The sequence below is a fragment of the Musca domestica genome, unplaced genomic scaffold (assembly GCF_030504385.1).
Source record: "Musca domestica strain aabys unplaced genomic scaffold, Musca_domestica.polishedcontigs.V.1.1 4, whole genome shotgun sequence".
NCBI classification, from domain to species: domain Eukaryota; kingdom Metazoa; phylum Arthropoda; class Insecta; order Diptera; family Muscidae; genus Musca; species Musca domestica.
The window spans coordinates 27,657,275-27,684,867 of NW_026712328.1; the positions used below are offsets into that span (position 1 = coordinate 27,657,275).

The 27,593-nt window shown below is 35.1% G+C and overlaps 2 protein-coding genes across 7 annotated transcripts; one reads left to right on the forward strand and one right to left on the reverse strand.

Annotated features, from left to right (window-relative positions):
* Nucleotides 1-5,234: 5,234 nt before the first annotated feature.
* Nucleotides 5,235-8,072, forward strand: LOC101897598 (uncharacterized). Of its 5 annotated transcripts, none has more exons than XM_020038928.2 (3): nucleotides 5,235-5,537; nucleotides 6,762-7,090; nucleotides 7,146-8,072. In XM_020038928.2, exons 1-3 carry the CDS (start codon nucleotides 5,292-5,294, stop codon nucleotides 8,029-8,031), a joined length of 1,461 nt encoding a protein of 486 aa, XP_019894487.2. In that variant the 5' UTR covers nucleotides 5,235-5,291; the 3' UTR covers nucleotides 8,032-8,072. The 5 variants fall into 5 exon arrangements, with proteins under 5 accessions (XP_019894487.2, XP_019894488.2, XP_058982847.1 ...); XM_020038929.2 differs by having other exon boundaries at nucleotides 5,235-5,484; XM_059126864.1 differs by having other exon boundaries at nucleotides 5,512-5,537; nucleotides 6,025-7,090.
* A 4,170-nt stretch (nucleotides 8,073-12,242) lies between these two features.
* Nucleotides 12,243-27,130, reverse strand: LOC101897774 (latrophilin Cirl). Of its 2 annotated transcripts, XM_020038927.2 has the most exons (15): nucleotides 26,781-27,130; nucleotides 26,358-26,711; nucleotides 26,234-26,290; nucleotides 25,408-25,483; nucleotides 24,817-25,006; nucleotides 23,258-24,726; nucleotides 22,965-23,192; nucleotides 22,686-22,902; nucleotides 22,380-22,620; nucleotides 20,751-20,916; nucleotides 15,893-16,122; nucleotides 15,719-15,816; nucleotides 15,460-15,646; nucleotides 13,682-15,396; nucleotides 12,243-13,614 (listed from the first exon to the last, which is right to left on the reverse strand). In XM_020038927.2, the coding sequence occupies exons 5-15, from the start codon at nucleotides 24,870-24,872 to the stop codon at nucleotides 13,134-13,136; spliced, it is 5,088 nt and encodes a 1,695-aa protein (XP_019894486.2). In that variant the 5' UTR covers nucleotides 24,873-25,006; nucleotides 25,408-25,483; nucleotides 26,234-26,290; nucleotides 26,358-26,711; nucleotides 26,781-27,130; the 3' UTR covers nucleotides 12,243-13,133. The 2 variants fall into 2 exon arrangements, with proteins under 2 accessions (XP_019894486.2, XP_058982845.1); XM_059126862.1 differs by having other exon boundaries at nucleotides 24,817-25,483.
* Between the last annotated feature and the right edge of the window lie 463 nt (nucleotides 27,131-27,593).

Consider the following 27,593-nt stretch of genomic DNA (forward strand, 5'->3'; position numbering starts at 1 on the left):
AAACAAATGAAACGAATAACGTACTGCTCACACGAAGTCGAAGTGGTACTTCAAACAAAACAATACCACAAACATTTCAATGACCGAAGTACACAAACAATACGATTGCCCTAACGTACTTCGGCTGTGGTTTGCCGAGATGTATCGTTTGCGAACCAATCGCCGGGAAACGTTTCCAAACGTTAGCTGTGCGAAACGATGACTGCTACATTTTGAGTAATCATTCTAGATATTTTTTACACTGTTTCCATTGTATATTGGACGTAATCAATAAATAATTTAATTTGAATTTAAATTAATATTAGTTTTAAATGAGTTAATATACAGAGAAACGTTTGCAATGAGTTTTGTAATGTTTCGTTTCCAATGTTGCGTCATTCAGCAGAGTACTTTTCAGTTTTGTTTTTGTTTCCACTCATCTACGCAAACAGTACAAAATACAAAGCAAGTCCCGTTACCTTAATATCGGCTTTTTTTCGTTTCGTACTTCAAGAAAATACGGAACAAAACGATTGGTAAACGTTTGGTAAAGTTTATTTTCGTTCGCTGGGCCCGAGTATAAGGTCCCCCAAGCCAACTGACTACCAAATGTAATGTCAAAATGCATTCTTGTGATTGAAATCACGGAAATAAAGATAAACAATAGCCAAAATAGTGTAAACTAATTTTGACAACACATTTGGTTTTTTAAAAAAAAACTTGTTATTGCGCCATGACACAGTGTAAATTTTGTATCTCCTGATTTTTTGTTACACATTTTTAATTTATAGATTACAATGATAAATTCACAATTGCGAAAAACTACTTTTCGTTCTAGTTATTACATGTCGTATAACTTTGAGCACGATCCTCTTAACATAGTTTATTTTCGAAGATAAGCACTCGAGTCTAGAGTCGAAAATAATTTTATATCTGGAATGATTCCTATTGCGAGACTTTGCTTTGAAAATATTGAACCGTGTGAAGTAATTGCAACACTTAATAAAGCCTTTGACTTATTATAACATTTGGAATGCGGTATCCAAGGTACAATAAAAAGGTAAGGTCGAGCTACCAGCTGATTACAAATTTTTTTTCTAAGTGCGCCCGACTTCTGCCAATTTTCTGTATGTATTTATTGTTTTGAAAAATAAAAACAAAATATTTTCAAAATCAAGGATTGGAAGAGACTTAAATAGCGGGGCGCGCATTAATAATATTAATTTGAAAGAGTGAACGCTTAGGATCATATTTTTGAGAGAATGTCCAGTCATTTCATTCATCTTTCGCGCTAGTTGACTCATTTTAAAAATGAACAAAAATATGAAATAAATAAAAACAATTTGTCTGAGAGGCATAGCCTCAGGGCTGTATGTAGTTTTAGGAAGCTGTTCTACCTCCTTATTGTACCATGGCGGTATCCAAGAATAAAAGCAAAATATTGTATGAATTAATCTTTCGAACATGATTTAATAGAGATTAGAAAGCGTTGTGGTAGAAGACATACATTTCTGGATCTACTCAATGTTAAGGCAAGATCCGATTATATTATTACACTAACCGGATCTCTCGGATCTTATTTTGGGCCGAAAAGTGTTTTAAATAATCACCTTTTAATAACAAGCGAAATTAAAAGATATTCATTTTAGCAATGATTTATGTTTTACTTGTTTATTTTTTAAATTTTATTTACTGATTTAATAATGTCTACCATGGCACAATTACAGAAGGCAGAACAAAGCTATCCACTGAATACATTTTTTGTGCCCCTGTTCTGTCAAAACATACGCACAGTTTGTATATGTGTGTGTATTGTTTTAATATATAATTATATATTATATATAATTATTACAGGTAACAGCAAGTCCCAGCTGACTTGACTCTATAGTAATACTAGTGTCAAACTCGATATGGCATTTTGTAATTTAATTCCATTCCTTGATATACAAAAGGTATACCATTTTTAAATATAAAATTTCAATGCAGGGCAATGTGGACATTTTTTGGCTCATAATAATAGAAAAAATCGCCGTTGTACTTAACAAATCGCCGTTGTACCAACTGCGATGGTGCGAAAACGTTTTTCACGGTTAAAAAGGAGTGACACTCCATTAAGCAACATAGTCGTATATTTCATGTTTCCTAAAATTGCAAAATGTAGAATATTTTATGTGTGTATGCAGTTTGCTTTCAATTTAAAAGGGATGTTGCTTTTTCCACGATTTTCTAGCGAATGCTAGAAGTGTTGATAGATTAGGTCATACAGCTAACCGCTGCACATTCAGGAGAATAGTATGAAAGAATTCCAAGTTAATAATTTAGCAACTATTCTTCTGCATTTTCAATTTAATCATCCAAATTCCAAAAATGTATTTATTGAAAATTGATTTTCTTTACATTTTTGTACACATAATTCTTACACTTATATTACGTACAAAAACAAATTTGTTTGTGGTTGTTGTTACGATTGTTGTACAACAACACTTTGCTGTTACCTGTATTTTTCTACCCTGGTTTTAATTAAAAAAAAAATAATTTGAAATTATTTCAAATTTAGATGCAACAAAAATGGGAAACAAAGTGTATTATTTTGGATGAAATAACATTGTACCTCTATTTTGTGGAGAAACCCAATATTTCATTTATATTTTGTGGGGTGTCCCCACTACAGTATTTTTGCGAAAAGTAAAATAAAGAAAACCCATTGTTGCATGTTAAAAAATATATTTATTTATTTATTTATTTATTCATTTCATACCATAATACTAAAGCCTCCAAGGCCAATGAATAGTATTAATAACGTAATTATGCTCCAAGTAGAAAATAATAACTTAAAACTAATATTAACTAAGTCAATATATTTGGCTCCCCAGCCCATAACTACACAAAAATTAAAAAAAGAGATTAATATTAATAATAAATAAAGGACGTGATAGCAACAAAGCAACAAGCCTTAAATAAGTGTACATACATATCTCAAAAGTAAAAGTACTAAAAACATGTACTGTTTTTAACAAACTAATAATATACATTAGATAATATGAAGATCAGAATTACGAAGGTGGCCTATAAGTTTTAAGCGGAAAGCATTATTAGACGGTGAAAATATTCTCAGTTCAGTAGGCAAATAATTCCATAAACGGGCAACTCGTATTACAAAAGATCTCTCAAAAGTAGAATTGTATATTCTAGGTATAAATATCTGAGTATTTCTCGAGGACATAGCAAATCTAAACATATTCTTTAATAAAGCAGGTACACCTGTTTTCACAATTTTATAAAAAGAGCATAACACCCTACAATTAACAAACCGTTCAAAGTTAATTCCCAAGAAAATATCCACATAGTCAGATATATGCTGCCCAAGTCTATAAGACTACTATAAGACTCCATTACAGAGTTGCATTTTTTTGTTTCTTCGAAGTTGAGCAACCTTTCTTATAGAGCCATGAGACTGAGAATTCCTGCAGCTCGGATAGTGTGTTTGTTTTTTAATGCAGGATATTGTTTCTTTTCATTTTCAATATCATTATACCCTCCACCTTGGAAAGGAGGGTATATTAACTTTGTCATTCCGTTTGTAACATCCTTAAATATTCGTCTTAGACCCCATAAAGTATATATATTCATAATCAGCATAAAATTCTAAGTCGATTTAACGATGTCCGTCTGTCTGTTGAAAGCACGATACAGCCCACATTATTTGACGTAGAGCGCCAAAATTTAGCAGAGCTATTTGCATTGTGTCTAGGATGGTTGGTATTGAAAATGAGATATATCGGTCCACGTTCTGGTATAGCCCCCATATAACGGTACCTCCCGATATTCGGTAATTTGATGATTTTTGCCACATGTTTTCACGGATTTGTCTGAAAATTGGTATTTGTTGGTCATAATGGGTCCTAGTTCCTGTGACGAAACATTGTAATTATAGGTCCACGTTTAGGTATAGCCCCCATATAACGGTACCTCCCGATATTCGGTAATTTGATGATTTTTGCCACATTTTTTCACGGATTTGTCTGAAAATTGGTATTTGTTGGTCATAATGGGTCCTAGTTCGTGTGGCGAAACATTGTAATTATAGGTCCACGTTTTGGTGTAGCCCCCGTATAACGGTACCTCCAGATATTCGGCATTTTAGTGGTTTTTGCCACATTTCTTCTAATGTTTCTTTTACCCTAAGGTGGAGAGTATTAAAAGTTTGGCCCGGCCGAACTAAATGTTTTTTTACTTGTTTTCTGTTATGTTTGTTGCTGAATTCTAATTGTTCAATTGTTTTAATTGCAATCGTTTAATTTTTCTTGTTGAATTGTAGTTCGTGTAGTTACTTCTTTGAATTGTAGTTATTTTTTATTTTTTCTTTGTTTTGGCCATACCACACATCCTCCATGGCCGATAAGACCAGCTGATTTCATTCTTGATTTATACACGCAATATTGTAATTGAAATCACAGAACAAAAGATAAACAAATTCTAGTTATTATAATTTTGACATTAAATCAATGTTTTTAATTGCAGGAACATCTTGTTCTTGTGCCATGGTTCACCTCATGGTAGAAAAATACAGGTAACAGCAAGTGTTGTTGTACAACAATCGTAACAACAACCACATACAAATTTGTTTTTGTAAGTAATACAAGTGTCAGAGTGATTTTCAATAAATTGTTTTAATTTCAAAAATATACATTTTTGGGATTTGGTTTATTAAATTGAAAATGCAAAATAATACTTTTTTAAATATTTAATTTTAATGCTTTTACATCATTCCCCTGAATGTTGGTCCTAATCTCTCTACGCTTCAAGCAATCGCTAGAAAATCGCGGAAAAGGCAACATCTCTTTCAAGTTGAAACCAAACAGCATACATACATAAAGTATTCTAGATTTTGCAATTTTAGGAAACATGAAATATACGAATATATTATCTGACGTGGTGTCGCTGTTCCTTAACGGCAAAAAAAAAAGTTTCCAAACCATCGCCTTTGGCTTTTGTTAAGTACAACGGTGATTTTTTCTATTATTAGGCAAAAAAAATATGTTTACATTGCCCTGCAGTTAAAATGTTATACCAAAAAAGGGTATACCTATTGTATATCAAGAAATGGAATTAAATCACAAAACATCATATCGAGTTTGACACTATTATTACTATAGTGTCAAATCAGCTGGGACTTGCTGTTACCTGTAATAATTACACCATGGGTTCACCTCTTCTCTATTGTGATTGAAATCACAGAACAAAAGGTTTTTTAAAATTGCAGGAACACCTTGTTATCTTTCCAATTGATTGCGTTTTCTTCGTGTCAACAGATGTACACGGCGTTATGCATTTCACTCATTCGTAAACAACGGGGTACTCGGGGATTTTGCTTTCTCTTTCTTTTTTATCGGGCATTCCTTTTTGTCTTTCTTATTTTTTTATTTGGGAACGCGTTTCATTTTGGCTTCACACACGCTTATTTGCTTTGCTCTTCACAAAAGCCCCAGAACTCAATGCTTACAAGTATATTACATCAAGTGAATTTAATTTGGAATTGGGCGAAATTTTTTCCAGAGGTAGTTATTTTTACCCTGATTCCGGGAAACAAGTTTTTTCTTGGAGGACGAATCCGGGACCCACGATTTTTGACACGAAAGCCCGGCTTTAAGAATCGTATCCACTTACCCGCTATAGACAATATAGATAATACAGGGTAATTTTAAAGTGGTTCGGAAGTTATAGTCAAATTATTGCTTTTTTGGAACCGTTTTTTTTTATAAAAACCCCAAAAAGTCGAAAAGGGGCCTAAATTATTAGCACATATTGTAGCATTTTGGAAAGGTAAGAGCGTCAGCAATGGGACTTTTTGGGGTTTATATAAAAAACAGGTCCAAAAAATCAATAATTTGACTATAACTTCCGAACCACTTAAAAATTACCCTATATTACTTTCGGGTCGAAGATCTGGGGTCCGTCCCCCAAGAAAAAAAATAGTTTCCCGGAACCAGGGTAAAAATAACTACCTCTAGAAAAAAAATTCGAAGAGTTTTTACTAAACTACAGTTAAGCCAAAGAGAGACTAATCTTACCTTTCGGAGGTTCTTATGATTCTTCTTGGCCGACCTTACCTAGGAGTTAGCAACATCAGCGACGATGTAATCAACCAATTTCAATTGACATTTGAATTGGTTCAATTTGAGGAATTGTCAATTGTTTCGTTCACAAACTGTTCAGCATTTTATATTTCTGAAAAACTATTTGATGATTAAGCATTTGCACCAATGTTGGGCGACAGGAATGGCATTTGTGGTACTGCTTACCAACAAAGACTTTTGGCTGAGCTGCCCTTTCTTAAGTAATCCTGTAGATAGAAAAACAACAATTGTAGATTTATGGTATGGAAGGTACTGTGAACAGAGCAATGGCATTAAAACAAATTAAAAGCCAAAATGCAAATGGAAGTGTGTTCTGAACATTGTCTTCAATCTCAAGTTCAGGAGCGATAAATTTGCAACAGACTGCCATGAATGGAAAAAGTTGAAAAGGTGTGGTCGCGATCGTCACCGTAAGGACAGCTTTACCTCAAATTTAATAACCTACATTATTTCTCTTTTACGTAAGAGATCAACTGCAGGAACTTTTGGTGCGCAGAACATAAAAGAAATTGCAGTTTTTTGATTAAAATATAAAGCAAGTAGTCCAAAAAAATCATAGTTGTTTCCCAATAATAGTGCTTCTAGCAAACACTTATATTTATTTTGCATTTTTTAGTATTAGTGTTTGTTGTTGTTTATTTGCAGAACAGAATTTTTTGTCAAAATTGGCAATTGGTTTATGTTAATAATGACCACTGCCCTGGAAAATTGAAATTATATATTGGCTGTGGAATTATGACTGAAGAAAATAATATAAATAAAGCTCATGAAATAAGAATATCTCCCGAAGATGAGAAATACTACACTGCCTGTGCCCAATATATTATGGAAAGGAACGAAGAACATTTCTTTGCCGTAACTAGAATGACCGTTGATAATTACAATTTATTGTTTTCAATATTAGAAGACAAATTGGAAAGGTTTTCTAACCGAAGGCCCATAGGGTCGGAGACTCGTTTGGCCGTTACAGTAATGTAAGCATATACTATCTTCGTATCGTACATTCATAAATAAAACATTTCATTCTAGTTTTTTGGCAAATGACTGCAATGTTCAAGTTCTTGCTTTGGTGTACAATATAGGAATTTCAACAGTGCGCAAAGTAATATCTGAAACATGTGATGATATTTGGAATGGACTTCACCCTGTGTTCATGTTGCCGCCCAACAAACGAGAGTTCAAAATTATTGCGAAAGAATTTTACGCCAATACGTCCTTGCCCAATTGTTTAGGCGTACTGGGTGCAAAGGATATACGTATCGCTTCTTCGCATAACTCGAAAACAACCATTAGTGTGATACTTTTGATAATTTGTGATGCGAATTACGTTTTTACACATGTACATGTTTGTGCATTAAGTAATGATATAGAGGGAGGTATACTTGCACAAAGTGAGTTCGGACAAAAAATATTGGATGACAGTTTAGATATCCCGTGCAATGAAAAGCTACCAGGATCAAGAACAATTTTCCCCTATTATTTTGTTGCTGATAGAACTTTTCCCTTAAGAGAGAATGTGATGCGACCATTTCCGGGAAATAATTTAACACAAGGAAAAGAAATATTCAATTCAATGTTATCCAACGCCCAAGAAATTATAGAAAACGCATTTGGCATTTTATCTAACAGATGGAAAATATTACACACAAAAGCTAATATAAGCCCTGAAATGGCGGAGAAATATATACTAGCTACTGTGGCTTTGCATAATTTTTTAATGATAAAAAATGATAATAATTATTTTACTAGTGAACTGATTGACCATCAGATTGGTGATCGTAAAATTCTTGGAAAATGGAGGGAAGAACACAGTTTCCTTCCCACTTATACATCTACATCAACTTTCCGTTCATCATCAGAAGCATTTTTATTACGGGAAGAGTTAAAAGAATATTTTCTAAATAACTTGAATTGAGTACACTTTGTTTTCCTTTTGAAATAAAAGATTGAAACTGATATTGTTCCTTAAAAATGAAACAGTATTTGAAGATGTCGGGAAAATATTGGCAGATAAGAAAGCTTTCTACTTAATTGCCGACAGTTGGTCAAAACGTTTAAAATGCATATGTTAATATTCCCATAGTAATATCAAAATAAGTATAGCTGAGAAAACAAAGCCGTCTATAAACTTTATGTTTTACATATTGCTGTGAGGAAATATGAAAACATTCTTGAAGGTTCTTAAGCAGAACGTGTACCTATGCCAAAAAATCCGATAGAAAATGTGCTTATATGGTTAAATCCCGAACATTTGGAGATACCTTTAAAAGGTAGTAAACCGACATGAGCAAATTACGAACTTAAACTGTCTACTGACAATCAATAGACACATGAACGATCTGTATGGTCATCTGATAAGTCCAGCGGTTTTACCAGTAAGGTATATTTACTATAAATATATGTTCAATAGTGGAGATTATGAATCGTATATAAAACTGTAATTTTAAATAAATCATATTTTTTCCTCAATTTTTTTTCTTAAGTGATCACAATTTATGGCATAACTTTTTTGGCTTTTTCTAATTTTGGGCTTTGTTAGCTAAAGTATGATGTGGAAAAAAATTCCAATTTATATAAATATAAGACACGAAAGGTAATTTACCGTTAACCAAGCTAAGTATTAATCTCATTTTAGTTTTACAAGACAATATATATCGTAAATTGTCATTGTATAGATGAAATAGTGTGCTATACAAATCGAGACAAAATGCAGCAACATAGGGTGTAAACGTTCGCAAAATATATCGAGAAGGGTTTTTGTAATACAAAAGAGGATATACAATTTAAATTGTAAGAGAAAAAAGAAAGATATAGTAAACTATAGGCTTAATAATAAGCCCAAAACAAAAGTTACCAGATAAAACTCCTAATCACGAGTTTTAACGGGATCCTACAAATATCTACATTCAAGCATACAAGGGCCTCGTGGCCGAACTTCTTCAAAGAAGATGGGAATCGCAAAGTAAATGTGAATGGTTAACGCTACCGTGAGATGATATCCTTTTTTTGGCCAAAATTGAAACATTTATTTATGAGACACCGGCCAAAAAGGGGAAAAAGTATGCCAAAAATGGACTAAGCAGGCCTAGTCGCAGGCAAAATTGTATGGTCCGTTATCAGTTCAAATACAGATTTCATTAATTTTTCTAAATTTTGCTTTTTTCAATTTGCTATAGCTCTTTAAAATCACCCTTTATCTGAAAATACTTACTTAAACATCTTTACCAAAGGAAGGAATTTCGTGATTTTTTTGCGAAATAAAGTTTGTCAACTTTTTCGTCAGAAAAAGGTAACAAATTATTAACCATGGTACAATTAAAAGGTAGGGTAACTTCGTAAAACTACAGATATACAGCCCTCAGGCTATATCAGATTTTTGTCAGAATTATTCAAAATTATATGCAAGAAGTTGTTCTTAATTATTTTATATGTATTCTCATTTTTAAAGTGAGTTAACAAGAGCGAGCCTGGATTTTACTCAAAAAATTGATCCAAACTGGGCTTAACTCTAGTTTAGTAAAAAACTCTTCAATTTTTTTGAATTTTTTCCGGTGATAGATATTTTTACCTGATTCCGGAAACTATGACTATAACTTCCTAACCTCTCATAAATAAACCCACTTGTTGGACAGGCTTTCAAACGATACCTATATTATCTACATCGGATAAGTGAATCCTCGTCTAGCTTCGGGTCAAAAATCTGGAATCCCGGGTCCATCCCCCCAGAAAAAAATCGGGGTAAAATATCTACCTCTGGAAAAAAATCGAAAAAAAAGAAGAGTTTTTACAAAACTAAAGTTGTTTCCCAAACTGTTCCATATTTCACGTAATTAGCAAAACTGGTTAATATCTTTAATGCTCGCCCCGCAATGTTTCAAAAATATTTTGTTATTTTACTTTTGAAAACAATTGCGACTTATTTTGCATTTTTTTCGATATCATAAAAGAAAATCCGTCATCGTAGTAAACATTTTTCAATTTTTGTAGTTCTGGATCAGATCAAAAATTGGCAGAAGTCGGGTATACTTAGAAACAAATCTGTTGGTAGCTCTACCTTACCTTATTATTGTACCATGTACCATGAAATACAACCCCTTAGGCTAAGCCAGATTTTTGTCATAAATCTTTAAAATTATATGCAGCAAGTTGTTCTTAATTATTTGACATTTTTCTCATTTTTAAAGTGAACTAGGAAAAGCGAAAGATTAAGGAAATCCAAACTGTTCAAACTTTAAATTAATTGACAAAACTGGCTAATATATAGGGTGAGATGAAAAAACTGCAAAAACTTCAGACAGCTGTCATTTAAAGGCCACTCGTTCGACAGCTGTTAAAATTACTCCAGTAACAGCTCATTATATGGTTTACTGGTAAACCACAAGTGGTAAATCTTTAAATGTAAATCTTTTGAGTCTCTTATCATCGCTCGTTACCGTGATACCGGTAGCGTAGCCCGACGTCAAGGAAGTGGACGGAAGAAAACAGTGACACCAGAAGAAATGGTTCGAAATGTAAAGAAGCGACTTGATTGAACCCGGGTCGCAGTGGGCGAAAAATGGATTGTGAGCTGATCATATCGCAATATTCCATTCGGCAAATATTAAGAAAATGAGCTCGGGATAAGTCATTGAAATTCCAAAAAGTACAAGAACTTAAACCGCAACAGAAAGAAAATAGACTCAAAGGAGCTTCGCTTGGCCGAAAGTGATGAACTGCCGAATTTGGTTTTCTCCGATGAGAAAACATTCGTTGTCCAGCAGTTTGTAAACAAACAAAATGATCGTGTTTACTTGCCAAAGAGGTCAGCTGAAAATGTGCACCTTCGACTGGCCACCAGAACTCAAGCGCCGGCCAGGGTGTGGGCTTCTATAACAGCTGATGGTCGCTCTTCGCTTGTATTAATCGACGTGGCACCAGAATAAATGCCGAATATTATCGCGAAAATATTCTGGAGGGTGTATTAAAGCCTTGGGCAAGCAAACATTTTAGCCGCAGACCTTGGACATTCCAATAGGACTCAACACCACCAAGAATGGTTACAAAATGAGGTTATTCGTTTATTTCTAGCGCACAATGGCCACCAAAGTCTCCGGATACCAATCCGTTGGACTATTGTGTCTGGAGTATGTTGGAAAACAAGGTTGGCTTCGCCGGGAATGGGCCAAAATGCCGCAGAGCAACTTTCGGACAGCGTGTGGCGGTTTCATTGGCTGTGTGAAAGTTATAATTCGTGCCGAAGGTGACCAATTCGAACAAATCTAAACTTATTCTAAAATTTGATGTTATTTCTGACATTTTTGCTTTCATACAATAAAATTAAAAAAAAAAAAACAATGTAAAAATTATGGCGTTTGACTTTGTTGCAGTTTTTTTATCTCACCCTGTATTTAATGCATCCCCGCAAGTTTCTTAATAAGTTTAAGTTTCTTAATATCTTCGTTTTGAAAATATTTTGTTTCTCAAAAAAAAAAAAAAAAATACATACACAAAATTGGCATCAGCTCTGTCTTACCTTTTTATTTAGATGCATCCATTTAATTTTTCTCAAGCAAGCGCTTCGCCGGGAATGGGCCAAAAAGCCGCAGAGCAACTTTCGGGCAGCGTGTGACGGTTTCATTGGCCGTTTGAAGGCTATAATTCGTGCCGAAGGTGACCAATTCTAACAAATCTAAACTTATTCTAAAATTTGATATTATTTCCGACATTTGTTTCTTTCATACAATAAAATTTAAAAAAAAATGTAATAATTATGGCATTTGACTTTGATTTAATGCACGCCCGAAATGTAAGTTTCTTCCTATCTTCGTTTTGAAAATATTTTGTTTTTTCAAAAACAAATAATACGTACACAAAATTGGAATCAGCTCTATCTTACCTTTTTATTTAGATGCAACAATTTCATTTTTTTTATTTTATTTCTTGTTGCCAATTTATTATTATTATAAAAAAAATGTTTTGGTAGAAAACATATGGGCCTACCTATAGTAATTCCTATTTCGCACATTGCACTGCATCTCTCTAATTACCCGCCCAAACATACCAACTCATTCCTGTGAAACGAGCTGATTTTTTTATTTAGAGTTAGAACCTGAACCTTAGCAGAAATCAACACAATAGAAATAAATATTTTTAATTTCATACTATACACATTTATTAAACTTCTTCATTTTTAGATATAAGTTATAAATTTACATAATGTTTACATTCGTTACTATATAGGTTTTAATAAACAAACAAAAAATAAAAAAGTATCTAAGGGTAAATTAGATATTTGGATAAATCCGAGTGTAAAAGAAAAAACAATGAGGAAAAAGATACTGAATTCATTAACCAACTGTGAAAACTCGTGAAATAATTTACAAAATCATATTAAGCTTAACAGACTGAATGACTATACAGGAAAAGAGATTAAAAAAGCCACTAATTATAATAGAAAATATTCTTAGTCTAAGCTTTACATTTGTTAAACCTAAAAACGTTTAAAGTTAATGTAACTTATTGCAGTTAAAATAATCTATGAAATAATCCCGATTTATACCTTATCTGCATATTCATCCCTTTTTGCTTAAGGAATGACGGGGAAAAAAGCTTTTCTATTACAAAACAAAAGTACATCAAAAATAAATGTGTTTGCATACAAAAATATCGTCTAAAGTCAATCAACAAAATGGCATTTGTTTTTAGCAGGTTTCATGTTCGTCGACTTAAAATTACCAATAATTTTAGTGGGAGTTTATTAAAGGTATGGGTGAGTGTTGTTAAATGTACTCTTGGTTCTTACATTTCTATAAATTAGTTTTGTTTTAATTACACATAATGCGCGGTTTTTGCTTTGCTTACTACACATTAGAGAATTTGAAAAAACAAAAAACTGTTTATTTTTCAGCGGATTTGGATTTCCGGGTCTTAGGATTGATTTGGTTTTCATTAACTACTGTTATTCAATAAATACACATTGTTAAACACGTTTAGAATGTCTTTCCATATAATGCATTAAGAGGGATTGTGATATACCAATTACTTTTCTAAAGGCTCTAAATAACACCTCACAGTATTGTTCTCATCCAGCATGGCAGATATATTTCGTCCGACAACTGGTGTACTTAGCGACTGTGGAGACACTTGCTGTTGTTGCTGATGATGATTTGGCGGAAGCTGAGACTGTGCACTTTGTTGTTGCTGCTGTTGTTGTAAATGCTTATTTTTCTGCATAGAATGCTGGTTGGCAGGCGGCAGTGGTGGACCATGATTGAATAGCTCATTGACAGCTAAGCGACTACCGGAAGCGGGAGCAGTTTTTTTAAAACTACGTATTGAACCTCCGGAGCCGCTACTTACCCCAAAAACCGTTATGGGCTGTTGGTGTTGTGTTGGCTGTTGCTGTGGGTGGTGGACTTGCTGGGATTGTAAATATGGCTGCACAGACTCATGATATTCATGGTAGCCTGGGGGGCCGGATGCTCCATCATTCGCTTGTGCATTTTTACGCAACTGACGTCTATAAATATAGATGAATGAAACCTGTTTAAATTTTTGCTGGTAATATTTCCAATTACAATACTTACTGAAATCTTCTTTGAAAGTCGGCATCTTGCATGGCCATTAATCTTCTCATACGTTCATCGCTTTGAGGCGGCAACTGGTCATCACTGCAGTCATCGTCACGATCATCTTCATCATCATCGTCGTCATCTGGATCGCTGTAGGGACTTTCGCCACTAACTGGCGCTTCGAAATCATCCACGTAATCATGACTAGTGGCCATTCGACCACCATTACTACTGTGAGTTGGATATCGATTCATTAACTTTTTTTGCTGTTGACGTTGGTATAAGGCCTGCATGGCACGTTCATCTTCATAATCGTGCTGAGGCAACATATCGTCCACATTGTAGTGTTGTACATCGGAGGTACGATTACTTAAGATTTCTTCGTATACAGGACCATTATCACCGCACAACGAACCTTGATTATAGTAAGTTTCGCCGGCACTGGGGTCTACCATCCCACCCCCACCACTACCATCGCCGACCACACGATGCATATCGAAATTGTCAGGTTGGTTTAAATCACAGTTGGAATGCTTATTTCTATAGTAACGTTGTTGTGGCCCCATTGTCATTGGGGTTAGAGAAAATTCCCCAGGGCCTTGACCACGACGATTGATCTGTTGTAACAAATGTGCGTGTGCCGCATGCTCCATTTGTTCATCGTCCGATGATAGCTGATGTTGCTGCGCATGCATTGGCCTACGCTGCATTTGTTGCTGTTGTCGCTGGTAGTATGGAGGCGCACCTGGATCTATAGCTTCGGCATAGTAGGGATGCTGTTGTTGTAAAGCATGCCCCTGCTGTTGCTTCATTGTAGTTTTCTTGTACGATGGGTAAAACAGAATTTGTTGGGATGTCGCTGTATTACGTGAATGTAGGGATCCACTTGGTGAATCGGAACCAGTATTGCTTCCACGCTTCTTTTTGCCATGTCCTTGATTATGTTTCTGGGTCCAATAGAAAAATTCGTGTGTTTGTTGCTGCGGCTGTTGAGGCGATACACCGGCACCATGATAATCTCTCGCTTGACCCCCCTTAAGGTTCTTTTGCTGCCAAGCATAGTAGTCTGGTTGGTGATAAAAGGCCTCTTGTGTTTGTGGACCGTTCATGCTACCGGCAGCCAATTGCTGTTGTTTATGTCCTTGTCCGAAAATTAAATGTGTTGAGCTTACAGATGATGTCGGTGAAGTATGACCAGCACTAGGCGTGTGCATTCCACCCCCTCCAGTTGATCTCAATGTCCCAGAAGCACCTGGTATTCCCATAATGATATTCGAATTTCGTTCTAGGACTGTATGGTTGGGTGGTGCGATCGGTTCATTGGATTTAGATGAGTGTTGTAACACCAGATTACCCTGGATTATACCACTTTGTAAGGTAGCAGTATTGCCGGCACTTGCTGATGAACCCTGCCGTCGTGAAATACTGTCATTCATTTCACAATCACTCGTTGCCAATATAGCATCATCCGTTGCTGCCGCCATGTTTACGATGTCCTCGTTTTCATTAGCATCTCCAATGGGTATTTTCGATTTTTTCATTTGAGTTCCGGTACTTGAAACCCCCAGAGCATTGGCATTACTCGTCAAAGTACCGGCGTTGCCAGCAGAATTCATACCACCGCAAGCACTGCCACCGACAATACCCGATGATATTGAAGTCTTGCTGCAACGCAAGCACTTTGGCAACCAAGAATTTTGTCTGACATATTTGCGATATTCACGACGAATCTGTTTTTAATTGAGTAAAATTTGGTTAAATGGTCCTTTTTTAATAATTAAGCTTAGTCGTACCTTTTCATTTTGTATACAGTGGAAAACAAAAATATAAATTCCCATCATTGTATTGAAACCTACAAAAAGATAACCATAAAGCTGAGCCATTTGGTCATCCATTTTCGAACGTCTCAGATAGAAATAGGCGGAAAGCCACACGGAACACAGCAACAATAGAAATATGAAAGAGCAACGTATATCAAAACTGAAAGAATAGGATTGAGTTTAATGTTGATTGTTTGTTGATACATTAATCGCCACAGTATGTATAGCCTACCGAACATTAGCCAGTCTTGTATGCTCCTTGTTTTTCAACGTAGTTCTCGCCTTACGACACATTATTACCCATGATAGGAAAGTGTAACCCAAAGCACCCTATATATAGTTATTTAAAAAAAAAAAACAGATTATTTGTCTAAAAAGCCAAGTAATAAACTTTTAAAATACTTACGATAAGAAATAGCGACACTGGACTTATAAATGTGGCATAGAATAGCACATTTGTTTCCATAAGAACACAATAATCATTTTGAGTGTAAGTGCTCGGATTGATGGCCAATGAAATTGCCACGATTGTCAGTGACAGGCCATAGGATAGCAAATAATAACAGTTAACTTTAGAACTTTGATCGACTTCGAGTAGAATATCATCGGTGGTAAGTGTTGTATAAGATTGAAAAGCTACAAAAATATATGTATAAGTTTAACAGAGATAGTTTGAATGAAATTATTTTTGTGTAATATATATGCGGAATAGGATTTAGATATATTTTAGTGGCCTTTAATGACATAAAGATTTTCAAAATCCAATTTCAATAAAAGATTTTCTAAAATTTGAGATATAACAAGTCGACAAGTCGAATGACAAAAAGAGTCGAAATGGCTTAATTTGCCTCAATAAATAAGAAAACCTCAGCGGCTGGGTGAAAGTGCTGTCACCAAATCGAAAAAGAAGTTTGAAATATTATGAACCACAAAATATACTTTGCTAGGAAAAAATGTTTAAAAGGACGGACACCATTTAATAATAGGAACATTTGAATGTGTTGTAAAAATGTGACGATTTCTAGGAAATCCTATTCCTTTTTTAAACAACCATGGTTCTGTTCCAGAACTGCAAGAATGAAAAAGTTCTTACTATGATAACCGATTTTCCTTTTATGATATCGAAAAATATTGTAAAACTAGGAGATTATTGCAGGTTCTGGAACAGCCCTTCCATATATCTAGAAAACTGATTCAACAGGTTTGAAGTAAGTCTCATATCAAAGTTTACAATTCGAATTGTGGAACCTGTCAACTATCAAAATGAGTTTATGAGTCAGTCGTCGTTGAGCATTGACCGAGAGCGGACGCATCTAAGGAGCGTAGAGCATATTACATTTTAAACTTTGTATTTATTCCCAGAATTACTTTTATTTTTAAATAAAAACCATCTTGACAGAATCAGAAGTGGGATAAGAACAGAAATCTACAAGGAATTTCATCATTTTGGATAAGAATTGCAGAAAAATACTCAAAGAGCTGAGAAACTAAGGCGTCAAAGTGATGTAGTAGTGAAGAGCTCAATGCAAAGCAACAACGACGACCAAAGGAGAAACCACGCAAAGGCACCTAAACTCAAAAGTTCGAGTGAGTTTAGTGAGAGTGTGTAACGTGCTCAAAGAGAGCAAAGAAGAAAGCATCAATCAAAGGAGAATGTACAAAGGTATACTCAAAAGTGTGAGTGAGTAGGACAACGATAGTACATCAAGGAGATTGAAAGCAAGACATAAAGAGGGGAACCCCGAAGAAGAAGTTTAAAAAGGGAAAAGTTAACGTATATTTTTAGGGCGTGCGGCTTCTAAAAAAAAAGGAATAGTTCTAGATTTGCTGAAGTAACGAATTAAAAAGGAAAATTCACAAGGAAAAGTATGAAGGTGAAAATAAGTTCGTTAAAGGTTGCGGAGCTAGACAAATTATTACTGGCAAGAAGCTTACCACGAACAGGAAATAAGTCCGAGAAAATTGCTAGACTCATGGCTTGCAATGGAAATGACGAAGTGGAAGTTGAAGATTCAGAGTCACAGGAGGATTTCCATGGATTTGATGAAGCTGAGACGGGTGATGATTCTCTAACAAGTCAAATGCGAGAGCTAAAGGATATAATGTTGACTCTAGCAAGAAGTGTGCAACAGTTAACAACACTTTCAACAGAAAGGGCTATTACGTCAAATGCAGGGTTAAATTCAAGGGATACAGAACAGCAAGTTCCAGCTGAAGTAATATCAAGACAATCTGGTTCCGGAACATCTGGTTGTTTAAAGGATTACATAGTAATGATACCAGACTTCGATCCAATTAAAGGAAATGTTACATCAGTCCAATTCATTGACAAGGTTGAAACGTTGCAAAGGCTTCATGGATGGTCAGATGAAACAACTTTGTTTGCAGTTCATCATAAAATGAGTGGTGTTGCTAAAATGTGGATAGACGCTTTACCAGTGGTTGAAACATGGAAAGAGTTCAGACAACAATTTTTAAAGGATTTCCCAAGTCGAGTAAGTGTTGCTGACATTCATCGTGAACTTATAGCTAGGAAACGAAACTCGAATGAGTCTTTGGTGGAATATTATTACGCAATGTTGGCCATAGGGAAAAGAGGAAGCGTAGATGAGGCATCAATACTGTCATACATCATAAATGGTCTCAATGATAGCAGCTTAACAAGAACACTTTTAGCTATGAACCCGCAGACATGTAGTGAATTATTAAGGTCGTTGGAGAATTTGACCATACAAACGTATGCAAGGAAGCAAACAAAGAATGACGAGGATGACAAAACCGCAAGTGTCTCAGGTGGAGCGCCAACCAAGGGAGTAAAATGTTTCAATTGTAACAGGTTTGGGCACATCTCAACTAGTTGCCCACAACCATTGAAGAAGCCGAAGTGTAGTAAATGTGCAAAGATTGGTCACGATGCATCGCAATGCAAAGGTAAAGGTACAACTGTGGCAGCAATGACAGAAGAGTCTAAGGATTACTGCCCACCGGTTATGAAAGATGTTACGGTCAATGGTAAGACATATGAAGGTTTTGTGGACACTGGAAGCGACTTTACCTTAATGCGGAAAGCTGTAGTTCCAGAGGGTTGCGATATGGAAGTAACGTCAAAAAGAATGAAAGGTTTTGGTGGATCTATTGTTGAAGTGGTGGAAATGTTTGAGACTAACGTTGTCATCGACGAGGAGAGTTTAATGACTACCATTTATGTAGTGCCGAATGACTTGATGCGATATGACGTTCTCTTAGGAAGAGATGTATTGTGTAAGAAGCAAACAAAACTTACAATTGAGCATGGTGTCTTGAAGGTGAGGTCAACAATGCCAAGTACATTTAATGTCGGAGAAAGTCTGGATGAGCATCAAAAGGAAAAATTAGACCAAATACTGTCGTCATTCAAGGACTGTTTTGCTGAAACCCTTGAAGACCTTGGAAGGTGTAAAAATACACAAATGGAAATAAGTTTATCTACGGACAAGCCTGTAGTTGGTAAAAGATACCAAGTTCCATTTTCTCAAAGACAAATTCTGTCAGACATAATTGACAAGTTGCTTCGATGTTGTATTATTCGCCCAAGTGATTCGCCCTATGCAGCATCAGTATTGTTGGTCAAAAAGGCGAACGGTGAAAGTTGTATGTGTACGGATTATCGAGCATTAAATGAAGTCACCATCAAAAAGCAGTACTCGATGCCAGTGGTTGAAGAACAACTTTCGTTGTTATCTGGAAATAAGTATTTTACAACGTTAGACATGACATCAGGATATTACCAGATACACGTCAAGGAAGAATCCAAGAAATTCACGGCGTTTATAACAGCGCTGCGAGAAGTTATGTCGATTTTCGGACAGCCACGAAGAATTGTATTGGATAAGGGAACGGCGTTCACGTCTAAAGAATTCCAACAGTTTGTGGAATACAACATGTACAAACAGCAGTCCGAACACCAAGAGCCAATGGCCAAGCCGAGCGGATCAACCAGACAGTTTTGAATGCGTTGAAATGTCTAGTAGGTGATACAAAAGAATGGGACACTGAGACAACGACGATACAGTGGAGTATTAACTCGCAGCTGAATGCGACTACAAAGTTCAGTCCAAATGACTTAATATTCAACTTTAGTCTCAGAGATGTCAGTTACAATAGAATTATCCAGGCGGTTGGTGATGAAGAAAGAGAGAATTTCGATGTTAGGGTAATTCAACAGCAGGCTGTTGCTAACATCCAGAAACAAAAGGAAAAATGGAAAGCAAGATTTGACAGCCGTCATTCCAAGCCAACTCAGTACAAGGAAGGCGATTTGGTGGTGATAGACACGGTACCGCAGCCTACAGGAGAATCGCATAAGTTGGATGCGCGGTATAAAGGACCATACATCGTCACGAAAATTATCGGAAACGATCGTTATCTGGTAGAGGATCTGCCGGATTTAAGTTTGAAGCAAAGGAAATATTGCGGTGTTATGTCGACCGATCATATGAAGCCCTGGTGCTATGGTGATCCAAGTCTCGAAATCGAAGATAAAGATGAGTCTGATGATGGTTCGCCCAGGAGGGACGAAGAGTCAGGAGAGGCCGAATTGTCAACTATCAAAATGAGTTTATGAGTCAGTCGTCGTTGAGCATTGACCGAGAGCGGACGCATCTAAGGAGCGTAGAGCATATTACATTTTAAACTTTGTATTTATTCCCAGAATTACTTTTATTTTTAAATAAAAACCATCTTGACAAACCGAAAATGGATATATTATTGTGGTACGTTTTTTTTATTATATTTCAAAATCCAATCACAATTTTCGTAAAAAGATTTACTCCGATTTGAGATATAGCAAATATCGATTTATACCAAAATATATAATGTGTTATGTTTAACTAACTTTATAATGTCAATACTAGCGAAACGTAGGAATACTGCTAAACTATTTTGCCAAGAAAATACGGTTTATATTTTTATGGAACTAAAATTTAAAAAAATTCGTTCTGAGAAAATATAAAATCATAATTTCTGATTTTCGGTCAACACAATTTATTATTTATCCCAAGATTGTTTCAATTATGATTGATTTGAATGGAGATATGGTCCAAGCGGATTTAGGTAATTCGGCCATACAAAATGCGTAGTCATTGTAAAAAGATGTCAATTATTGTACGCAACGCTTAATATACATAGTTAATGTTTCTTTAATTTAGTGACACCCATAAAATCTGTCGATTTTGCATTGAAATTGGCTCATAAATACATATACTTAAAATATTGCTCGTACTTACCTTCAAAACAAAACCATGCAATGGCCGACAAAATAGCACAGTGTAAAAATACTGTTATAAATCCACAAAATTTACTCGTTTCCGTTTGTTCAATACCAATTAGAAAGAGAATTTCGACTAAAAGCAAGCATATGTAAATACTGCGATAAATAGAAGTACGTGCAGACTGCAAAGACATAATAAGAGAAATAAGGGGATGGAAATGTAGAAATATGCCAACATCATATGAGATTTGTAAAACAAAAAATAATTTTGAATGGAACTTTGAGAAATAATACAAGGAAATAGCAAAGAATATGACTAGTATAGTTCGTATTAGAGATAGTTCTATACTTGGTAGTAGTGGTGGTGGTGGTTTGAACAACAGAAAAACAAGACTTTACAAAGTAAACACACATACGTAAATTTAAAACATTATAGAACATAAATTATATTTATTTATATTGAAATAAACGAGAAAAAAATTAGCAAATAAAACATTACAAACAGATAAATTACATTGTAACTTATATAAAATAAAAGAAAGATTTCAGAAAAATAAAACAATTAAATTATTGTTCTATTTTGACGATGACAATTACTAAATGAAAATCTTTTTAAACGAAATCACGATCAAAAAAAATATATATTTAAGAGATTGAAACAATTTTATAATTGTTGCTGAAAAACAAACAATATCATATGAAGATGTCTTGCACACCCAATTAGACTAAATCTTGTTACAATAAATATGTTTTACAATGAAAACCTAGAAAAATTGATCAATTTTTTTTTTTTTAATAAAAAATCTACTTAAAGGTATATCACAAAATAATAAATAGAATTCATAATTAAAAAATACTACTAAACATACATATATCTATAAGTATGGAAATACATTTTGTATTTTCACCACCACCACCACTTATATTGTAAATCGTCCATATTTCCTTGCATTATTATATTATTTGGATCGGGATTATTAATACGATTGCTATTGTTTGCATTGTTATGATTATTACGATTAACATTTAAATTATTACTACTCGGAGTGGTTGTAGCAGCAGCGGCTGCGACGGCAGCATTCGTATTAACATGGTGTTGCTGCAAAGCGGCGGCAATTGCTGCCGCTGCTACAGCAGTATTAGACATTGAAGTCTCCATATGCTGCTGAGCCGCTGTAGTCACATGATTGTGATTTAAATTGTGGCCATGATTGTGATGGGGATGAGCCTGAAGATTTAAGTTTAAATTCAAATTGTTCATTTGCAAATTACGCTGGTTGTTATTGGAAACTACAACGGCAGCTGCAGCTGCCACTACCTGCTGCTGCTGCTGTTGTTGCAAATTGAAATTGTTCGCATTCAAATTATTTCTATTTGAATTGCGTATGGAATTATGATGTATGAAATTATTGGCAGTAACATTAGAGGGTGAAATATTTTGCATATGTTGTAAATTTAACTGCTGTTGCAGGTTTTGAATATTATTTGAGGTTGTTGCAACTTGCGTTGGATTTGTGATCTGTATTGACTCATGCGTCTGATCAATAATGTTATTTTGCCTACTTCTGCTGCTGCCGCCACCACGGCGCGAATGACTTAGCTGCTGCTGTCCACCTTGGCATGATGAAGACGTTGACGATCTTACCTTTATAAAGACTCCATTAAATATTTTAAGTGTTAGTAAGGCTACCACAATAAATATCAAACAGATCGATATGCTAACGTAAATCAAGATACGCATATTGCCATCGAACATCGTAAAAAGTGAATGGGTATGGGAATCCATTACATCCATTAGAATGGCAAAGTTCGTAAGGTGATTGCACATACAGATGCTGTGTGTACGATTGGTTGATTCCAGAACACAACCATTGGCTGACCAAGCGCTATAAAAAAATGGTTAAGAACTTATTGTAAAATATTCACTAAGCAATTTGTTTTTCTAACTTACTGATCTATGTAATTCCAAAACACACATGTTGGATTGGTGACGTTTTCCGTTTTTAAATGCCTCAGTGTTAATTTGATGGGCTGCGATAGTTGGATGTGTCGTCCTTTGCCTAAACTAGCTGAAATAACTTTGCTATTCAAAATTCGTATGCGTTGCGGTGATGGTGAAGAATTGGAGGAGTCGGCGGTATCGTTTGTTAAAATTGCTGTGCTCCGAACTATTTGAAAGGAACGAAGTTATCTATAAACTCATCATGAATATTTAACTTGGTTTACTTACTGTAGCTTCTCGCTGACTTTATATCAAAGTGGTCATATGAAGGTTTCAATATCGATTCCAAACGGTCAAAGGCCGCAAAAACTATACGAACAAGACCTCCATCGCTATTTTCTATAAGTGCAGCTTTGGGCAATTCAATTCTATCGTCACTTATTTGCCATTGTCCATTATCGGGGAATACTTCATTGGATTGCATGTTTTTTGTTTCTAAAACCCTTACGGAGAGCACTAGAAGAAAAAATCAAAAAAGTATTTTTTCTAATTCTCATGTCATTACCATAATATATACTTACATATATTTTTAACCTTTTGCACAACATTCCGTTCGCGTATGATAGTGTCAGCCAATAGGAATGCGTTCTCTTCCAAACCAGTTAGCAATGAAGTCGCAACCCTCATTTGGTCTTCCTGATTTAGATCCAGCCAAGAGGATAACTGCGATTCATCTAGAAGATTGGATCCAGTCTTTACAACGCCTTGTAACAATTCTAGTATCATTGCTTCTCGCAAACGTTGATCGGGAAACGTTTCTTTGTCATGGAACATTTTTTCCGACATTGTCTGAATTATTTTGGTGGTCACGAGCATATCCCCGCCGTAAAGGGTTTTGCTGCTAGTCACTTCAGACAGATCATTTGCAATTGAAATCAAAGATGAATCGCGTTGGCTAACACGAACTTCTAAATTGCTAAGCCAAAGACTTCGACATTGCGTCAAATCGGGCGTTAAAGGGTGCCATGTAGGTTCAAAATTCCGCAAACGAAAACTTGTACACGTAGTTCCATTGCACAATGCGTTTGGTGTTGAAGATGGTATGTCTTCATCTTCGTCTAGCGACATTCGTTTCATTAACACGCATCGCCATTTCGCAATACCTGTTGCCCCACCCGGACAGGGTTGTACATTAACATCACCAACACGTGTTATGTTCCAAAATAAATTTCTAGCATGCGTAGGGCCACAAAACATATTGGTTTCGTCTTCGCCAACCAATCCAGTATTTAAGTTTATGTTATTTATCGATTTGATAATGCCAGAACCCAAGGTGGAATTGATATTGCCCAAGGAAGAAACAGTTGTTGTCCCAGAGGGCAATGGATTTGGTAGCTGTTGCTGTCTGGTGGTAGTTTTTGTGGTAAGCAGAGTTCCATCGTCGCTCCCTGTACCTCCAACACCAGTTAAAATTCTCGTGTTGGGCGGTGTTGTTGTATTGCTGACTCCACCGCTTTGACTTTTTACTGTTTTAGTCTCTTGTGTCGGCGCTTTGTGAGGGTGATCTCTGGGAAGAATGTCTTTCTGTTGATCAGTTTTCGCAGCAGTATGATGGTTACCATTCGTGTGATGGTGGTGATGTAACGGAGGCGGTGGAGGTAGTCCGTCATGCCTTGTTGGCGGTTTTATTGAGCTATTTGCCTTAAGTCTACCACCCGGTAGTGTGGTATGTATTGTAGGAGGGCCCGGAGATGAGGGTACAGCAGATACCGGCAATCCTGGCATTGGAGGCATTCTAGGCGGTAGTTGTGCTGGTGGTAAAGGAGGTTGTACTAGTCCAGGATTAATAATAGATGAACTACCATTCGGCAGAATAGGTGGTGCATTCGAAAGAACCCACGGCGGTGGACTGGGACGATTAGTTGTGGTCGATGTTTGAGATGCTGAAATGCATTGATAATGGGCTTCCAAATATTTGTGCGTACCGGGACAGGGATCTCCAAACATGCTAGTTGTGGCCAAAACTCCACAACTTTGCTTGTGTGCGCATCTAAAACAATATCGAACATTTTGCCATGTAATAACAACATATTCCTTTTGCGTTCGACACAAAGAAAGTCTGTTAGATCCGTTAGCTTACCTTGAATTCAGAACTGTAAGACTTTTAGGAAACATACAGTTGACACTCCATTCCATATTTCCATGATCATTGCAAATTGTTATTGAAAAGCGTCCATAATTAGCTCGTATAAGATTTATGACATCGCCTGGATCACACTCTATAGTTAATTTCTTACCTTCACAGGCGTATGCAGTTTGATATTTAGGAGCTAAAATTTTGAAAAGGTTTATGTAAAAGATTGAATTGTTGTGGCGGTGGTGTGCAGCAAAAGTAAATATATTACAATACTAATTATATAAGGACAAAAATTAATTAGTTGTTGACGATGTTTGTAGTTGGTTTGATGGTTGTTGGATTGGTTTTTGGAATGTACCTGAAAAGAGAATTTACTAACACGACCAAGGCCATGCTTTGATATTGGTATATATAAAACGGTATATATAGAATGTATACGTAATGAATACTAAGTAAAAGTTATACAAATGACACATTGATCTCTCAATTTTTATACTTATGATGCGACATTTAGAATAGTGAAGACTAGCAAGTCGAGCGTTAGTAATCTTTGGAATGTTTGTATTTTGTTGTCATATTCATAATCATATATACCGAGTCCTTGCTGTGCCGATTTTATATTGTGTCCCCATTGTCCATAATCGAATTATGCATTCTATTGTGTTATAGCCTGAAAAAAAGCAAAAACAAAATATACTGTAAGCAAATTCGAATGAAAATGAAATTACACCAAACAATTAAAGAATTTATTCCCTGTTAATTTTTTCTATTGCCCTTAAAATTCATGAATAACATCACGTAAACGCCAACAGGAAATCACTGTGGAAACAGTTGTTCGAATGTTCCATCCATCGCATATTTGTTTACATAATTTTATGTTTGTTTATAAAGGAATAAATAAACCGGTTTTGTTCAAACTGTACAATATATCTTAATATAAACTGTATGTGAGGTGTAACCCAATTGTGAAAACATGCTGTTGCCCGACTATGGTTCATTTGGACATGTTCTTTGTATAGTATGTGAAATTTGTTTTAATGGTAAGCAGGATTCATCGATCGGTTTGCTTGCCAAGTAGAAGTTAAATAGAACGCAGAATTCCTATATAATATAGCTACTTTACATTTTGTTGGTATGTGAGTGAATGAGATAACGCATAAATAAATATATCTTGTGTTTGTGTGTATTTGGTATACACACATGCGCGTTTCAGAAATATATTTACTTGTAGATGGTATTTTACTTTTATGGATTTGTAAACAAAGAACAATAAGTTACACGAAGAAAAAACTTTGTTCATGTGAAAATATATTACTTATTGCTCTTTAATAATGAAATTAATAAATAATAAAAACGTGTAAGTAAAAAAATGTAAGTATAACAAAAAAAACACGTAATAATGGATTGCTTTGCCACTTACCCCTGTTTGTTGTAATTTTGTTAATCCTAGCCTTGTAGTCTTGCATTATAGAATCATCTATAAAATATGAAAAAAGCAAATAAATAAAAATATTGCAATCTAACAACAAAATAAAAATATCCACCTTTTTATTTGTAAACCGAACTCCAATATGAATGTATTTCTACAATACGAGAGACAGCCATATATCTTGCAGTAAAAGAATGTGAGCATAGGTGTGCCTGTGTGTGTGCGACTGGATACAGAAAATTTCAAAAACTGGTCTGACACATAAAGAGGTCATTGTTTTTTTACTTGTAAATCGATTTCTTCCATGAGGATAATAGGTTTAAAGATAAAAATTGTATCTTTTTTATAATAATCATTGTCTTTAATGACGTTTCTATAAACGGTTCTCCTTCTTTAAGATAATCAAATGGGACATTCAAAAAGTTTCACTCATATTCCCGTGTCTTTAAGAAAAAGGGTAGTGTCTCACCTGTGAATATAAAAAACAATACCCCAAATAAATATCACTTCATGTAATGTTTAATACTACATTATTAACCTTTTTCCAAATAAAATTACATTCCAACATCAAATTTTCTCCATCATCAGCCATCTTGAAGAATGTGTGTATATGTGTGCTGAAGCCAGCCAACGGATACAGAAAATTTATAAACAGGTCCAACACAAATTATTGGATTCATAGATTTCATCAAATAAAACCATGGCCAAGGAATATGCCTTTTATTTTGTAACAACATTTGCGTTTTTATTTCCATTTTAATAGTAATGATCGAGTGGCATAAAATTTTTAATTTTTTTTTTTAAACTGCGAGACTGAGTCAATTTAGAATAATCCACTTCACCTCGCGTCCACTCACGTTCACTGATTTCTGAAGACTGACAAAAATTACCAATTAGAGATACAAAAGTCGACTTTTGACGGCGTTGAAAAGTTCAACATGTATACCTGCCTAACAGCGTTACCTAAAATTCGACGTAGCGTACACAAATATTCAACTTCTCCACTATGGTAAAATGTGTTATACGTTTGTATTACCCAAATATGTCAGATCAGAGATGCCAATTTGGTGGTTTTCTCGTTACTTGTGGTGATTTTTGATGCATAAAAAACACTGTTTAAGGGTTGTAGAGATTTTCTTTTTTAAATCGCTACAATAGCGACTTTGGCTGTTTAAGGTAGTGGTTGTAGCGATTTTTACGCAAAATTGTTTATTGTCATCACTTTTAAAGCAAACAAAACATAATAACGGACAAAGGTCTATATAATATTTAACAAGAAGACTACTTGTAACAACAATTTGACAATAAATCTATTAGTTGTTCACTATTATGATTTGACTTTGTTTAAATT

Excerpts from the sequence above, each read along its gene's own strand:
- LOC101897774 (XM_020038927.2), bottom strand. The coding sequence starts at position 24,872 with ATGGAATGGAGTGTCAACTGTATGTTTCCTAAAAGTCTTACAGTTCTG. Across the intron at positions 24,727-24,816 it reads CTTACAGTTCTGAATTCAAG|ATGCGCACACAAGCAAAGTT; the intron begins GTAAGCTAACGG and ends ATATTGTTTTAG. Across the intron at positions 13,615-13,681 it reads GACTTTCAAAGAAGATTTCA|ACGTCAGTTGCGTAAAAATG; the intron begins GTAAGTATTGTA and ends CTATATTTATAG.
- LOC101897598 (XM_020038928.2), top strand. The coding sequence starts at position 5,292 with ATGTACACGGCGTTATGCATTTCACTCATTCGTAAACAACGGGGTACT. Across the intron at positions 5,538-6,761 it reads GGGCGAAATTTTTTCCAGAG|AACAGAATTTTTTGTCAAAA; the intron begins GTAGTTATTTTT and ends GTTTATTTGCAG. Across the intron at positions 7,091-7,145 it reads CGTTTGGCCGTTACAGTAAT|TTTTTTGGCAAATGACTGCA; the intron begins GTAAGCATATAC and ends ATTTCATTCTAG.